This window comes from Erinaceus europaeus, chromosome 21 (genome assembly GCF_950295315.1).
Source record: "Erinaceus europaeus chromosome 21, mEriEur2.1, whole genome shotgun sequence".
NCBI lineage: Eukaryota > Metazoa > Chordata > Mammalia > Eulipotyphla > Erinaceidae > Erinaceus > Erinaceus europaeus.
This window is the reverse complement of record NC_080182.1, coordinates 42,885,199-42,900,615: the sequence shown is the minus strand read 5'-3', so window position 1 is coordinate 42,900,615 and position 15,417 is coordinate 42,885,199. Positions and strand designations below refer to the sequence as shown.

The window sequence follows — 15,417 nt, the reverse complement described above, 5'->3', positions numbered from 1 at the left end:
GTGTATGTCCCCCCGGTGTATGTCCCCCTGGTGTATGTCCCCCGGTGTAGGTATCCCAGGTTTATGCCCCCCGGGGTATGTCCCCCTTTGTATGTTCCCCGTTGTATATCTCCCCCTTCTATGTCCCTCCAGTGTATGTCCCCCAAGTGTATGTCCTCCCGTTGTATGTCCCCCAGTATATGTCCGCCAGGTGTGTGTCCCACCGTTGTATGTCCCCCTGTTGTATGTCGCCCCGGTGTATGTCCCCCACTGTATTTATCGCCGGTGTATTTACTCCCGGTGTATGTCCCTCTGGTGTATTTACCTGTGGTGTATTTACTCCCGGTGTATGTACTACCAGTGTATGTCTCCCCGGTGTATGTCCCACCGGAGTATGTACCCCGGTGTATGTCCCCCGGGTGTATTTCCCCCCGGTGTATGTCCCCACAGTGAATGTCCCCCCTGTGTATGTCCCCCGGTGTATGTCCCCACGGTAGATGTCCCCCTGGTGTATGTACCCCAGGTGTATGTCCCCCAGTTGTATTTACGCCCGGTGTAAGTCCCCATGGTGTATTAACTCTGGTGTATTTACCTTCAGTGTATGTGTCCCTGGAGTATGTCCCCCTGTTGTATGTCTCCCACGGGGTATGTCCTCCCGGTGTCTTTACCCCCGGTGTATGTACCCCAGTGTATTTACCCCAGGTGTATGTCCCCCGGTGTGTGTCACCCTGGTGTATGTCCCCCGAGGTGTATGTCCCCCCAGTGTATGTCCCCCCGGTGTATGTCCCACCAGGTGTATGTCCCCCGGTGTTTCTCCCCCCCGGTGTATTTAGCCCTGTGTATGTTGCAGCTTTACGTCCCCCCCCCCGGTGTATATCCCCCCGGTGTATGTCCCCCTGGTGTATGTGCCTCAGGTGTATGTCCCTACCGGTGTACGTCCCCCTGGTGTATGTTCCCCCGTGGTGTACTTACTTCTGGCTTATTTACCCGGAGTATGTCCCCCCGGTGTTTGTCCCCATGGAGTATGTACCCCGGTTTATCTCCCCCCGGTGGTTTCCCCCCCTGTGTATGTTCCCAGTGTATGTGCCTCTGGTTTATTTCCCCCTGGTGTATGTCCCTCCTGTGTATATCCCCCGGTTTATTTCCTCCCTGGGTATGTCCCCCCGGTGTATGTCCCCCCGGTGTATTTACCCCCGGGGCATGACCCCTCCTTGTTTGTCCCCCTGGTGTATGTCCCCCTGGTGTATGTCCCCCTGTGTATGTCCCCTGGTGTATGTCCCTCCAGTCTATGTCCCCCCGGTGTATGTACCCTGGTGTATTTCCCTCGGTGTATGTCCCCCGGGTGTATTTCCCCCCGGTGTATGTTCACCCCAGTGTATGTCCCCTGGTGTATGTCCCCCGCGGTATGTTCCTCCGGTGTATGTCCCCCCGGTGTATTTCCCACCATTGTATGACCCACCAGTGTATTTACCCATGGTGTATGTCCCCCCCCCGGTGTTTGTCCCCCTGGAGTTGTCCCCTTGGTGTATGTCCCCCCCGTTGTATGTCGCCCGGTGTATGTCCCCCCTGTGTATGTCCCCATGTGTATTTCCCGTGGTGTATGTCCCCGGGTGTATTTCCCCCGGTGTCCGTCCATCCCAGTGTATGTACCCTGGTGTATGTCCACCACGGTGTATGTCCCCCCGGTGTATGTTCTCCGGTGTATGTCCCCTGGTTTATGTCCCCCCGATATGTGCCCTGGTGTATGTTGCCCCCGGTGTACATCACCCTGGTGTATGTCCCCCCAGAGTATGTTTCTGGTGTATTTACCGCGGTGTATGTCCCCCTGGTATATCTCCCTCGGTGTATTTACCCCTGGTGTATGTCCCCCGGGGAATGTCCCACCGTTGTATGTTCCCCCCGGTGTATGTCCCCCCGGGTGTATGTCCCCCTGCTGTATGTTCTCCCAGTGTATGTCCCCCGGTATATGTCCCACAGGTGTATGTCCCCCCGGTGTCTGTCCCCCTGTTGTATGTCCCCCGGTGTATGTCCCTCGGTGTATGTCCCCCCGGTGTATGTCCCCCCAGTGTATGTCCCCCCGGTGTATGTCCCCTTGTGTATTTCCCGTGGTGTATGTCCCCTGGGTGTATTTCCCCCTGTGTACGTTCATCCCAGGGTATGTACCCCGGTGTATGTCCCCCACGGTGTATGTCCCCCGCAGTATGTGCCCCCGGTGTATGTCTCCCGGTGTATCTCCCCCCAGTGTTTGTCCCCCGATGTATGTGCCCCCGGTGTATGTCCCCCCAGTGTACGTCCCCCCGGTGTATTTACTTCTGGTGTATTTACCCCGGTGTATGTCCCTCCAGTGTATGTCCCTCCGGTGTATGTCCCCCATGTGTATATCCCCCTGCTGTATGTCCACCCGGTTTATGTCCACCCGGTTTATATTCCCCCAGTGTATGTCCCCCTGATGTATGTCCTCCAGGTGTATGTCCCCCGGTATATGTCCCCCAGGTGTATGTCCCCCTGGTGTCTGTCCCCCTGTTGTATGCCCCCCGGTGTGCGTCCCCCAGTGTATTTATGCCTGTTGAATTTACTCCCAGTGTATGTCGCCCTGGTGTATGTCCCCCCGGTGTATGTCCCCCAGGGGTATTTCCCCCCAGTGTATGTCGCCCCCAGTGTATGTCGCCCCGGTGTATGTCCCCCTTGTGTATGTCCCCCTGCTGTATTTCCTCCTGGTGTATTCCCCCCAGTGTATGTCCCTCCGGTGTATGTCCCCCCCAGTGTATATCCCCCGGTGTATGTCCCCCCGGTGTAGGTCCCCCCCGGAGATGTCCCCCCAGTGTATGTCCTCCCAGGGTGTGTCATCAGGTGTATGTCCCCCTGGTGTATGTCCCCCAGTGTATGTCCCACCGGTGTATGTCCCCCCTGTGTATGTCCCCGTGTGTGTTTCCCGTGGTGTATGTCCCCCAGGTGTATTTCCCCCGGTGTATGTTCATCCCAGTGTATGTACCCCGATGTATGTCCCCCACGGTGTATGTCCCCCCGGTGTATGTTCTCCGGTGTATCTCCCCTGGTTGAAGTCCCCCCGATGTATGTGCCCTGGTGTATGTCCCCTCCGGTGTACATTCCCCTGGTGTATGTCCCCCCAGAGTATGTTTCTGGTGTATTTACCGCTGTGTATGTCCCCCTGGTATATCTCCCCCGGTGTATTTACCCCCGGTGTATGTCCCCGGTGTATGTCCTCCGCAGTATGTCCCCCCGGTGTATGTACCCAGGTGTATCTCCCCCCAGTGTATGTCCCCTGATATATGTGCCCCCGGTGTATGTCCCCCCCGGTGTGCGTTCCCCTGGTGTATGTCCCCCCGGTGTATTTACTTCTGGTGTATTTACCCCGGTGTATGTCCCTCCAGTGTATGTCCCCCCGGTGTATGTCCCCCATGTGTATATCCCCCTGCTGTATGTCCACCCGGTTTATGTCCCCCCGGTGTATGTCCCCCTGATGTATGTCCTCCAGGTGTATGTCCCCCGGTATATGTCCCCCAGGTGTATGTCTCCCCGGTGTCTGTCCCCCTGTTGTATGTCCCCCCAGTGTACGTCCCCCAAGTGTATTTATGCCTGTTGAATTTACTCCCGGTGTATGTCCCCCCGGTGTATGTCCCCCCGGTGTATGTCCCCTGGTGTATGTATGTCACCCCCAGTGTATGTTGCCCCGGTGTATGTCCCCCTTGTGTATGTCCCCCTGCTGTATGTCCTCCTGGTGGATTTCCCCCCAGTGTATGTCCCTCCGGTGTATGTCCCACCCAGTGTATATCCCCCGGTGTATGTCCCCCCTATGTAGGTCTCCCCCCGGAGATATCTCCCCGGTGTATGTCCTCCCAGGGTGTGTCATTAGGTGTATATCCCACCGGTGTATGTCCCCCCAGTGTATGACCCCCAGTTTATGTGCCCCCGTTGTATGTCCCCTGGTGTATATCCCTGTGGTGAATCTCCCCCTGGTGTATGTCCCCCAGTGTATTTACCCCCGGTGTATGTCCCACCAGTGTATGTCCCCCTGGTGTGTACCCCCAGTGTATGTCCCCCCGGTGTATGTCCCCCCGGTGTTTATCCCCTCTGTGTATGTCCCACCGGTGTTGTCCCCTGGTTTATGTCCCACGGTATATGTCCCCCAGGTTTATGTCCCCTTGGTGTATGTCCCCAATGGTGTATGTCCCCCGCGGTATGTTCCCCCGGTGTATGTCCCCCGGTGTATCTCCCCTCAGTGAATGTCCCCCCGGTGTATTTACCACTGGTGTATGTCCGCCCCGGTTTTCATCCCCCTGGTGTATGTCCCCCCAGTGTATGTCCCCCCAGTGTATGTCCACCCGTGTATATCACCCCAGTGTATGTCCCCCCGGTGTATGTCCCCCCAGGGTATGTCCCTCCAGTGTATATCCCCCCGGTGTATGTCCCTCCCGGTGTACATCCTCCTGGTGTATGTTCCCCCCTGGTGTACTTACTTCTGGTGTATTTACCCTGGAGTATGTCCCCCCTTTGTTTGTCCCCACAGTGTATGTACCCCTGGTGTATCTCCCCCGCCGTGTTTGTCCCCACTGTGTATGTTCCCAGTGTATATGCCTCTGGTGTATGTCCCCCCAGTGTATGACCCCCAGGGGTATTTCCCCCCAGTGTACGTCGCCCCCAGTGTATGTCCCCCCGGTGTATGTCCCCCATGTGTATGTCCCCCTGCTGTATGTCCTCCCGGTGTATGTCCCCCCGGTGTATGTCCCTCCGGTGTATGTCCCCCCCAGTGTATATCCCCCGGTTTATGTCCCCCTGGTGTATGTCCCCCGGTGTATGTCCCATCGGTGTATGTCCCCCCAGTGTATGTCTCCCCGGTGTATGTGCCCCCGGTGTATGTCCCCTGGTGTGTATCCCTGCGGTGAATGTCCCCCTGGTGTATGTCCCCTGGTGTATTTACCCCGGTGTATGTCCCACCAGTGTATGTCCCCCCGGTGTATACCCCCGGTGTATGTCCCCTCGGTGTATGTCCCCTGGTGTATATCCCCCCTGTGTATGTCCCCTGGTTTATGTCCCCCGGTATATGTCCCCCAGGTTTATGTCCCCCTGGTGTATGTCCCCAACGGTGTATGTCCCCCGAGGTATGTTCCCCCGGTGTATGTCCCCCGGTGTATCTCCCCTAAGTGAGTGTCCCCCCGGTGTATTTACCACCGGTATATGTCCGCCCCGGTGTTCGTCCCCCTGGTGTATGTCCCCCTGGTGTATGTCCCCCTGGTGTATGTCGCCCCAGTGTATGTCCCCCTGGTGTATGTCCCCTGGTGTATGTAGCCAGCGTGTTTGTCCAACCGGTGTATGTCCCACCAGTGTATGTCCCCCCGGTGTATATCCCCCTGGTGTATGTCTCCCTGGTGTATGTACCCCGGTGTATGTCCCCCCGGTGTATATCCCCACCGGTGTACATCCCCCTGGTGTATGTACCCCCGGTGTATTTATCCCGGTGTTTGTCCCCCCGTTGTATGTCCCCCCGTTGTATACCCCCCGGTGGATTACCACCCTGTGTATGTCCCCCCGGTGTATGTCCCCCCGGTGTATGTTCCTCCGGTGTATATCCCTCCCAGTGTACGTCCCCCTGGTGTATGTTCCCCCCTGGTGTACTTACTTCAGGTGTATTTATCCCGGAGTATGTCCCCCCTTTGTTTGTCCCCACGGTGTATGTACCCCCGGTGTATCTCCCCCCGGTGTCTGTCCCCCCTGTGTATGTTCCCGGTGTATATGCCTCTGGTGTATGTCCCCCCGGTGTATGTCCCTCCAGTGTATATTGCCCGGTTTATTTCCTCCTGGGGTATGTCTCCCCGGTGTATGTGCTCCCGGTGTATGTCCCCCCGGTGTACATCCCCCAGGTGTATGTCCCCCCCGGTGTATTTACTTTGGTGTATTTACCCCAGTGTATGTCCCCGTGGTGTATGTCCCCCAGTATATTTCCCCCCGTTGTATGTCCCCCCGGTGTATTTACCCCCGGTGTATGTCCCCCCAGTGTTTGTCCCCCTGGTGTATGTCCCCCTGGTGTATGTCCCCCAGTGTACATCCCCCGGTGTATGTCTCTCCAGTGTATGTCCCCCCGGTGTATTTCCCCTGGTGTATTTCCCATGGTGTATGTCCCCATGTTGTATTTCCCCCTGGTGTATGTTCACCCTAGTGTATGTCACCCGGTGTATGTCCCCCACGGTATGTTCCCCCTGGTGTATGTCCCCCCAGTGTATTTCCCCCCATTGTATGTCCCACCAGTGTATTTACCCCCGATGTATGTGCCCCCTGGTGTTTGTCCCCCTGGTGTATGTCCCCCTGGTGTATGTCCCCCGGTGTATGTCTCCCCGGTGAAGGTCCCCCCGGTGTATGTCCCCCCCGGTGTATGTCTCCTTGTGTATTTCCTACGGTTTATGTCCCCCGGGTGTATTTGCCCCTGGTGTACATTCACCCCAGTGTATGTCCCCCGAGGTATGTCCCCCACGGTGTATGTCCCCCACGGTATGTCCCTCGGTGTATGTCCCCTGGTGTATCTCCCCCCATTATATGTCCCCCCGATGTATGTGCCCCCGGTGTATGTCCCCCCTGGTGTATGTCCCACTGGTGTATGTTCCCCCAGTGTATTTACTTCTGGTGTATTTACCCCGGTGTATGTCCCCCCGTGTATGTCCCCCTGCTTTATGTCCCCCTGCTGTATGTCCTCCCGGTTTATGTCCCCCGGGTGTATTTCCCCCTGCTGTATGTCCTCCCAGTGTATGTCCCCCGGTATATGTCCCCCAGGTGTATGTCCCTCCGGTGTCTGTCCCCCTGTTGTATGTCCCCCCGGTGTACGTCCCAACAGTGTATTTATGCCTGGTGAATTTACTCCCGGTGTATGTCCCCCTGATGTATGTCCCCCAGGGGTATTTCTCCCCAGTGTACGTCGCCCCCAGTGTATGTCCCCCCGGTGTATGTCCCCCATGTGTATGTCCCCCTGCTGTATGTCCTCCCAGTGTATGTCCCCCTGGTGTATGTCCCTCTGGTGTATGTGCACCCGAAGTGTATATCCCCCGGTTTATGTCCCCCTGGTGTAGGTCCACACGGAGTTGTCCCCCCGGTTTATGTCTTCCCAGGGTGTGTCCTCAGGTGTATGTCCCCCCGGTGCATGTCCCCCTGGTGTATGTCCCCCGGTGTATGTCCCATCGGTGTATGTCCCCCCAGTGTATGTCTTCCCGGTGTATGTGCCCCCGGTGTATGTCCCCTGGTGTATATCCCTGCAGTGAATGTCCCCCTGGTGTATGTCCCCTGGTGTATTTACCCCCAGTGTATGTCCCACCAGTGTATGTCTCCCCGGTGTATGTCCCCCGGTGTATGTCCCCTGGTGTACATCCCCCCTGTGTATGTCCCACCAGTGTATGTCCCCCGGTTTATGTCCCCCAGTATATGTCTCCCAGGTTTATGTCCCCCTGGTGTATGTCCCCAATGGTGTATGTCCCCCGCGGTATGTTCCCCCGGTGTATGTCCCCCGGTGTATCTCCCCTCAGTGAATGTCCCCCCGGTGTATTTACCACCGATGTATGTCTGCCCCGGTGTTCGTCCCCCTGTTGTATGTCCCCCTGGTGTACGTCGTGGTATGTTCCCCCGGTGTATGTCCCCCAGTGTATCTCCCCTCAGTGAATGTCCCCCCGGTGTAGTTACCACCGGTGTACGTCTGCCCCAGTGTTCGTCCCCCTGGTGTATGTCCCCCTGGTGTATGTCCCCCCGGTGTATGTCTCCTGGTGTATGTAGCCAGCGTGTTTGTCCCACCGCTGTATGTCCCCCAGGTGTATGTCCCCCCGGTGTATGTCTCCTGGTGTATGTAGCCAGCGTGTTTGTCCCACCGCTGTATGTCCCCCTGGTGTATGTCCCCCCGTGTATATCACCCCAGTGTAAGTCCCCCTGGTACATGTCCCCCCAGTGTATGTCCCCCCGGTGTATATCCCCCCGGTGTATGTCCCCCCGGTGTATGTACCCCAGTGTATGTCCCCCCGGTGTATATCCCCACAGTGTATGTCCCCCTGGTGTATGTACCCAGGTTATGCCCCCCTTGTGTATGTCCCCCCGGTGTATGTCCCCCCGGTGTATGTCCCCCCCGGTGTATGTCCCCCACAGTGTATGTCCCCCGTAGTATGTTCCCCCCGGTGTATGTCCCCCTGGTGTATTTCCCCCCATTGTATGTCCCACCAGTGTATTTACCCCCAGTGTATGTCCCCCCTGGTGTTTGTCCCACTGGTGTATGTCCCCCTGGTGTATGTCCCCTGGTGTATGTCCCCCCGGTGTATGTCCCCTTGTGTATTTCCCGTGGTTTATGTCCCCCAGGTGTATTTGCCCATGGTGTACATTCACCCCAGTGTATGTCCCCCGTGGTAGGTCCCCCACAGTGTATGTCCCCCACGGTATGTCCCCCCGGTGTATGTCCCCTGGTGTATGTCCCCCATTATATGTCCCCCGATGTATGTGCCCCCGGTGTATGTCCCCCCTGGTGTACATCCCCCTGGTGTATGTCCCCCCGGTGTATTTACTTCCGGTGTATTTACCCCGGTGTATATCCCCCCGGTGTATGCCCCCCTGGTGTATGTCCCCCTGCTTTATGTCCCCCTGCTGTATGTCCTCCCAGTTTATGTCCCCCTGGTGTATGTCCTCCCAGTGTATGTCCCCCGGTATATGTCCCCCAGGTGTATGTCCCCCCGGTGTCTGTCCCCCTGTTGTATGTCCCCCCGGTGTACATCCCCCCAGTGTATTTATGACTGGTGAATTTACTCCCAGTGTATGTCCCCACAGTGTATGTCCCCCAGGGGTATTTCCCCCCAGTGTACGTCACCCCCAGTGTATGTCCCCCCGGTGTATGTCCCTCCGGTGTATGCCCTCCCAGTGTATATCCCCCGGTTTATGTCCCCCTGGTGTAGGTCCCCCCGGAGATGTCCCCCCGGTTTATGTCCTCCCAGGGTGTGTCCTCAGGTGTATGTCCCCCCGCAGTATGTCCCCCTGGTGTATGTCCCCTGGTGTATGTCCCATCAGTGTATATCCGCCCAGTGTATTTCTCCCCGGTGTATGTGCCCCCGGTGTATGTCCCCTGGTGTATATCCTTGCGGTGAATGTCCCCCTGGTGTATGTCCCCTGGTATATTTACCCCCAGTGTATGTCCCACCAGTGTATGTCCCCCCGGTGTATACCCCCCGGTGTATGTCCCCCCAGTGTATGTCCCCTGGTGTATATTCCCCCTGTGTATGTCCCACCAGTGTATGTCCCCCGGTTTATGTCCCCCGGTATATGTCCCCCAGGTTTATGTCCCCCTGGTGTATGCCCCCAACGGTGTATGTCCCCTGCGGTATGTTCCCCCGGTGTATGTCCCCCGGTGTATCTCCCCTCAGTGAATGTCCCCCTGGTGTATTTACCACCGGTGTATCCGCCCCGGTGTTCATCCCCCTGTTGTATGTCCCCTTGGTATATGTCCCCCTGGTGTATGTTGCTGTATGTTCCCCGGTGTATGTCCCCCATTGTATCTCCCCCCGGTGAATGTCCCCCCAGTGTATTTACCACCTGTGTATGTCCGCCCCGGTGTTCGTCCCCCTGGTGTATTTCCCCCTGGTGTATGTCCCCCCGGTGTATGTCTCCTGGTGTATGTAGCCAGCATGTTTGTCCCACCGGTGTATGTCCCCCAGGTGTATGTCCCCCCGTGTATATCTCCCCAGTGTAAGTCCCCCCGTGTATGTCCCCCAGTGTATGTCCCCCTGGTGTATATCCCCTGGTGTATGTCCCCCCGGTGTATGTACCCCGGTGTATGTCCCCCCGGTGTATATCCCCATGGTGTATGTCCCCCTGGTGTATGTACCCAGGTTATGCCCCCCTGGGACATGTTCCCTTGGTGTATGTCCCCCGGTGTATGTTCCCCCGGTGTATGTCCCCCCGGTGTATGTCCCACCGGTGTATTTACCCCCGGTGTATTTACCCCCAGTGTATTTACAACTGGTGTAATGTCCCCCGGTGTATGTCCCCCGGTGTATCTCCCCCCATTGTATGTTCCCCCGGTGTATGTGCCCCCGGTGTATATCCCCACCGGTGTACGTCCCCCTGGTGTATGTACCCCCGGTGTATTTATCCCGGTGTTTGTCCCCCCGTTGTATGTCCCCCCGTTGTATATCCCCTGGTGGATTACCACCCTGTGTATGTCCCCCCGGTGTATGTCCCCCCGGTGTATGTTCCTCTGGTGTATATCCCTCCCAGTGTACGTCCCCCTGGTGTATGTTCCCCCCTGGTGTACTTACTTCAGGTGTATTTATCGCAGAGTATGTCCCCCCTTTGTTTGTCCCCACGGTGTATGTACCCCCAGTGTATATGCCTCTGGTGTATGTCCCCCCCGGTGTATGTCCCTCCAGTGTATATCGCCTGGTTTATTTCCTCCCGGGGTATGTCTACCCGGTGTATGTGCCCCCGGTGTATGTCCCCCCGGTGTACATCCTCCAGGTGTATGTGCCCCCCGGTGCATTTACTTTGGTGTATTTACCCCAGTGTATGTCCCCGCGGTGTATGTCCCCCAGTATATTTCCCCCCGTTGTATGTCCCCCCGGTGTATTTACCTCCAGTGTATGTCCCCCCAGTGTTTGTTCCCCTGGTGTATGTCCCCCTGGTGTATGTCCCCCAGTGTACATCCCCCAGTGTATGTCCCTCCAGTGTATGTCCCCCCCGGTGTATTTCCCCTGGTGTATTTCCCGTGGTGTATGTCCCCATGTTGTATTTCCCCCTGGTGTATGTCCCCCACCGTGTATGTCCCCCACGGTATGTTCCCCCCGGTGTATGTCCCCCCTGGTGTATTTCCCCCCATTGTATGTCCCACCAGTGTATTTACCCCCAGTGTATGCCCCCCTGGGGTTTGTCCACCTGGTGTAGGTCCCCCTGGTGTATGTCCCCCGGTGTATGTCCCCCTGGTGTATGTCCCCTTGTGTATTTCCCGTGGTTTATGTCCCCCAGGTGTATTTGCCCCTGGTGTACATTCACCCCAGTGTATGTCCCCCGTGGTATGTCCCCCACGGTGTATGTCCCCCACGGTATGTCCCCCCGGTGTATGTCCCCTGGTGTATCTCCCCCCATTATATGTCCCCCCGATGTACGTGCCCCCGGTGTATGTCCCCCCTGGTGTACATCCCCCTGGCGTATGTCCCCCCGGTGTATTTACTTCTGGTGTATTTGCCCCGGTGTATGTCCCCCCAGTGTATGTCCCCCCGGTGTATTTCCCCCTGCTTTATGACCCCCTGCTGTATGTCCTCCCGGTTTATGTCCCCCTGGTGTATGTCCCCCTGCTGTATGTCCTCCTGGTGTATGTCCCCCGGTATATGTCCCCCAGGTGTATGTACCCCCGGTGTATTTCCCCCTGCTTTATGACCCCCTGCTGTATGTCCTCCCGGTTTATGTCCCCCTGGTGTATGTCCCCCTGCTGTATGTCCTCCCGGTGTATGTCCCTCGGTATATGTCCCCCAGGTGTATGTACCCCGGTGTATGTCCCCCCAGTGTATATCCCCACGGTGTATGTCCCCCTGGTGTATGTACCCAGGTTATGCCCCCTCGGGACATGTTCCCTTGGTGTATGTCCCCCCGGTGTATGTTCCCCGGTGTATGTCCCCCCGGTGTATGTCCCACCGGTGTATTTACCCCCGGTGTATTTACCCCCAGTGTATTTACAACTGGTGTAATGTCCCCCGGTGTATGTCCCCCGGTGTATCTCTCCCCATTGTATGTTCCCCCGGTGTATGTGCCCCCGGTGTATATCCCCACCGGTGTACGTCCCCCTGGTGTATGTACCCCCGGTGTATTTATCCCGGTGTTTGTCCCCCCGTTGTATGTCCCCCCGTTGTATACCCCCCGGTAGATTACCACCCTGTGTATGTCCCCCCGGTGTATGTTCCTCTGGTGTATATCCGTCCCAGTGTACGTCCCCCTGGTGTATGTTCCCTCCTGGTGTACTTACTTCAGGTGTATTTATCCCAGAGTATGTCCCCCCTTTGTTTGTCCCCACGGTGTATGTACCCCCGGTGTATCTCCCCCTGGTGTCTGTCCCCCTGTGTATGTTCCCGGTGTATATGCCTCTGGTGTATGTCCCCCCAGTGTATGTCCCTCAGGTGTATATCCCCCGGTTTATTTCCTCCCAGGGTATGTCTCCCCGGTGTATGTGCCCCGGTGTATGTCCCCCCCGGTGTACATCCCCCAGGTGTATGTGCCCCCCGGTGTATTTACTTTGGTGTATTTACCCCGGTGTATATCCCCCGGTGTATGTCCCCCAGTGTATTTCCCTCCGTTGTATGTCCCCCCGGTGTATTTCCCACCGGTGTATGTCCCCCCCAGTGTTTGTCCCCCTGGTGTATGTCCCCCAGTGTACGTTCCCCGGTGTATTTCCCCTGGTGTATTTCCCCTGGTGTATGTCCCCCCTGGTGTACAACCCCTGATGTATATCCCCCCGGTGTATTTACATCTGGTGTATTTACCCCGCTGTATGTCCCCCCGTTGTATGTCCCCCCGGTGTATGTCCCCTGCTTTATGTCCCCATGCTGTATGTCCTCCCGGTTTATGTCCCCCTGGTGTATGTCCCCCTGCTGTATGTCCTCCTGGTGTATGTCCCCCGGTATATGTCCCCAAGTGTACGTCCCCCCGGTGTCTGTCCCCCTGTTGTACGTCCCCCCAGTGTATTTATGCCTGGTGAATTTACTCCCGGTGTATGTCCTCCCAGTGTATGTCCCCTAGGGGTATTTCCCCCCAGTGTACGTCACCCTCAGTGTATGTCCCCCCGGTGTATGTCCCCCATGTGTATGTCCCCCTGCTGTATGTCCTCCCGGTGTATGTCCCCCTGGTGTATTTCCCTCCAGTGTATGTCCCCCCAGTGTATATCCCCCGGTTTATGTCCCCCTGGTGTAGGTCCCCCGGAGATGTCCCCCCGGTTTATGTCCTCCAAGGGTGTGTCCTCAGGTATATGTCCCCCCGCTGTATGTCCCCCTGGTGTATGTCCCCCGGTGTATGTCTCATCGGTGTATATCCCCCCAGTGTATGTCTCCCCGGTGTATGTGCCCCTGATATATGTCCCCTGGTGTATATCCCTGCGGTGAATGTCCCCCTGGTGTATGTCCCTGGTGTATTTACCCCCCGGTGTATGTCCCACCAGTGTATGTCCCCCCGGTGTATACCCCCGGTGTATGTCCCCTCGGTGTATGTCCCCTGGTGTATATCCCCCCTGTGTATGTCCCACCAGTGTATGTCCCCCGGTTTATGTCCCCCGGTATATGTGCCCCAGGTTTATATCCTCCTGGTGTATGTCCCCAATGGTGTATGTCCCCCGCGGTATGTTCCCCCGGTGTATGTCCCCCAGTGTATCTCCCCTCAGTGAATGTCCCCCCGGTGTATTTACCACTGGTGTATGTCCGCCCCGGTGTTTGTCCCCCTGTTGTATGTCCCATTGGTGTATGTCCCCCCGGTGTATGTCGCGGTATGTTCCCCTGGTGTATGTCCCCCATTGTATCTCCCCCCGGTGAATGTCCCCCCAGTGTATTTACCACCGGTGTTCGTCCCCCTGGTGTATGTCCCCCTGGTGTATGTCCCCCCGGTGTATGTCGCCCCGGTGTATGTCCCACCGGTGTATGTCTCCTGGTGTATATAGCCAGCGTGTTTGTCCCACCGTTGTATGTCCCCCAGGTGTATGTCCCCCCAGTGTATGTCCACCCGTGTATATCACCCAGTGTAAGTCCCCCCGGTGTATGTCCCCCCAGTGTATGTCCCCCTGGTGTATGTACCCCGGTGTATGTCCCCCCGGTGTATATCCCCATGGTGTATGTCCCCCTGGTGTATGTACCCAGGTTATGCCCCCCCCGGGACATGTTCCCTTGGTGTATGTCCCCCCGGTGTATGTCCCCCCGGTGTATGTCTCCCCGGTGTATTTACCCCCGGTGTATTTACCCCCAGTGTATTTACAACCGTGTAATGTCCCCCGGTGTATGTCCCCTGGTGTGTCTCCCCCCATTGTATGTTCCCCCGGTGTATGTGCCCCCGGTGTATATCCCCACCGGTGTACATCCCCCTGGTGTATGTATCCCCGGTGTATTTATCCCAGTGTTTGTCCTCCCATTGTATGTCCCCCCGTTGTATATCCCCCGGTGGATTACCACCCTGTGTATGTCCCCCCGGTGTATGTCCCCCCGGTGTATGTGCCTCCGGTGTATATCCCTCCCAGTGTACGTCCCCCTGGTGTATGTTCCCCCCTGGTGTACTTACTTCAGGTGTATTTATCGCAGAGTATGTCCCCCCTTTGTTTGTCCCCATGGTGTATGTACCCCCGGTGTATCTCCCCCCGGTGTTTTTCCCCCCTGTGTATGTTCCCGGTGTATATGCCTCTGGTGTATGTCCCCCTGTTGTATGTCCCTCAGGTGTATATCCCCCGGTTTATTTCCTACCGGGGTATGTCTCCCCGGTGTATGTGTCCCCAGTGTATGTCCCCCCGGTGTACATCCCCCTGGTGTATGTGCCCCCTGGTGTATTTATTTTGGTGTATTTACCCCAGTGTATGTCCCCCCGGTTTATGTCCCCCAGTATATTTCCCCCTGCTGTATGTCTCCCCGGTGTATTTACCCCCGGTGTATGTCCCCACCAGTGTTTGTCCCCCTGGTGTATGTCCCCCAGTGTATGTCCCCCGGTGTATGTCCCTCCAGTGTATGTCCCCCCGGTGTATTTCCCCTGGTGTATTTTCCCGTGGTGTATGTCCCCCTGGTGTATTTTCCCTGGTTTATGTTCACCCCAGTGTATGTCCTCCGGTGTATGTCCCCCACTGTGTATGTTCCCCGTGGTATGTTCCCCTGGTGTTGTCCCTCTGGTGTATGTCCCCCCGGTGTATGTCCCCCACTGTGTATGTTCCCCGTGGTATGTTCCCCTGGTGTTGTCCCCCTGGTGTACGTCCCCCCGGTGTATGTCCCCTGGTGTATGTCCCCCGGTTTATGTCCCCCAGGTGTATTTGCCCCTGGTGTACATTCACCTCAGTGTATGTCCCCCGTGGTATGTCCCCTACGGTGTATGTCCCCCACGGTATGTCCCCCTGGTGTATGTCCCCTGGTGTATCTCCCCCCGTTATATGTCCCCCGATGTATGTGCCCCTGGTGTATGTCCCCCCTGGTGTACAACCCCTGATGTATATACCCCCGGTGTATTTACATCTGGTGTATTTACCCCGGTGTATGTCCCCCCGGTGTATGTCCCCTGCTTTATGTCCCCCTGTTGTATGTCCTCCCGGTTTATGTCCCCCTGGTGTATGTCCCCCTGCTGTATGTCCTCCTGGTGTATGTCCCCCGGTATATGTCCCCCAGGTGTACATCCCCCCGGTGTCTGTCCCCCTGTTGTATGTCCCCCTGGTGTACGTCCTCCCAGTGTATTTATGCCTGGTGAATTTAC

The 15,417-nt window shown here is 56.9% G+C and overlaps 1 protein-coding gene across 1 annotated transcript in view; it reads left to right on the top strand.

The window, feature by feature from the left end:
- The first annotated feature begins 7,538 nt into the window (after positions 1-7,538).
- Positions 7,539-15,417, top strand: part of LOC132535239 (uncharacterized) — a 104,533-nt gene continuing 96,654 nt past the window's right edge. Inside the window, exons 1-7 of the mRNA XM_060180223.1 lie at positions 7,539-7,592; positions 9,282-9,328; positions 9,372-9,461; positions 10,377-10,480; positions 12,904-12,954; positions 14,403-14,509; positions 14,978-15,054. Of these exons, the coding sequence (XP_060036206.1) occupies positions 7,539-7,592; positions 9,282-9,328; positions 9,372-9,461; positions 10,377-10,480; positions 12,904-12,954; positions 14,403-14,509; positions 14,978-15,054 (530 nt within the window). The remainder of the gene's footprint in view (positions 7,593-9,281; positions 9,329-9,371; positions 9,462-10,376; positions 10,481-12,903; positions 12,955-14,402; positions 14,510-14,977; positions 15,055-15,417) is intronic.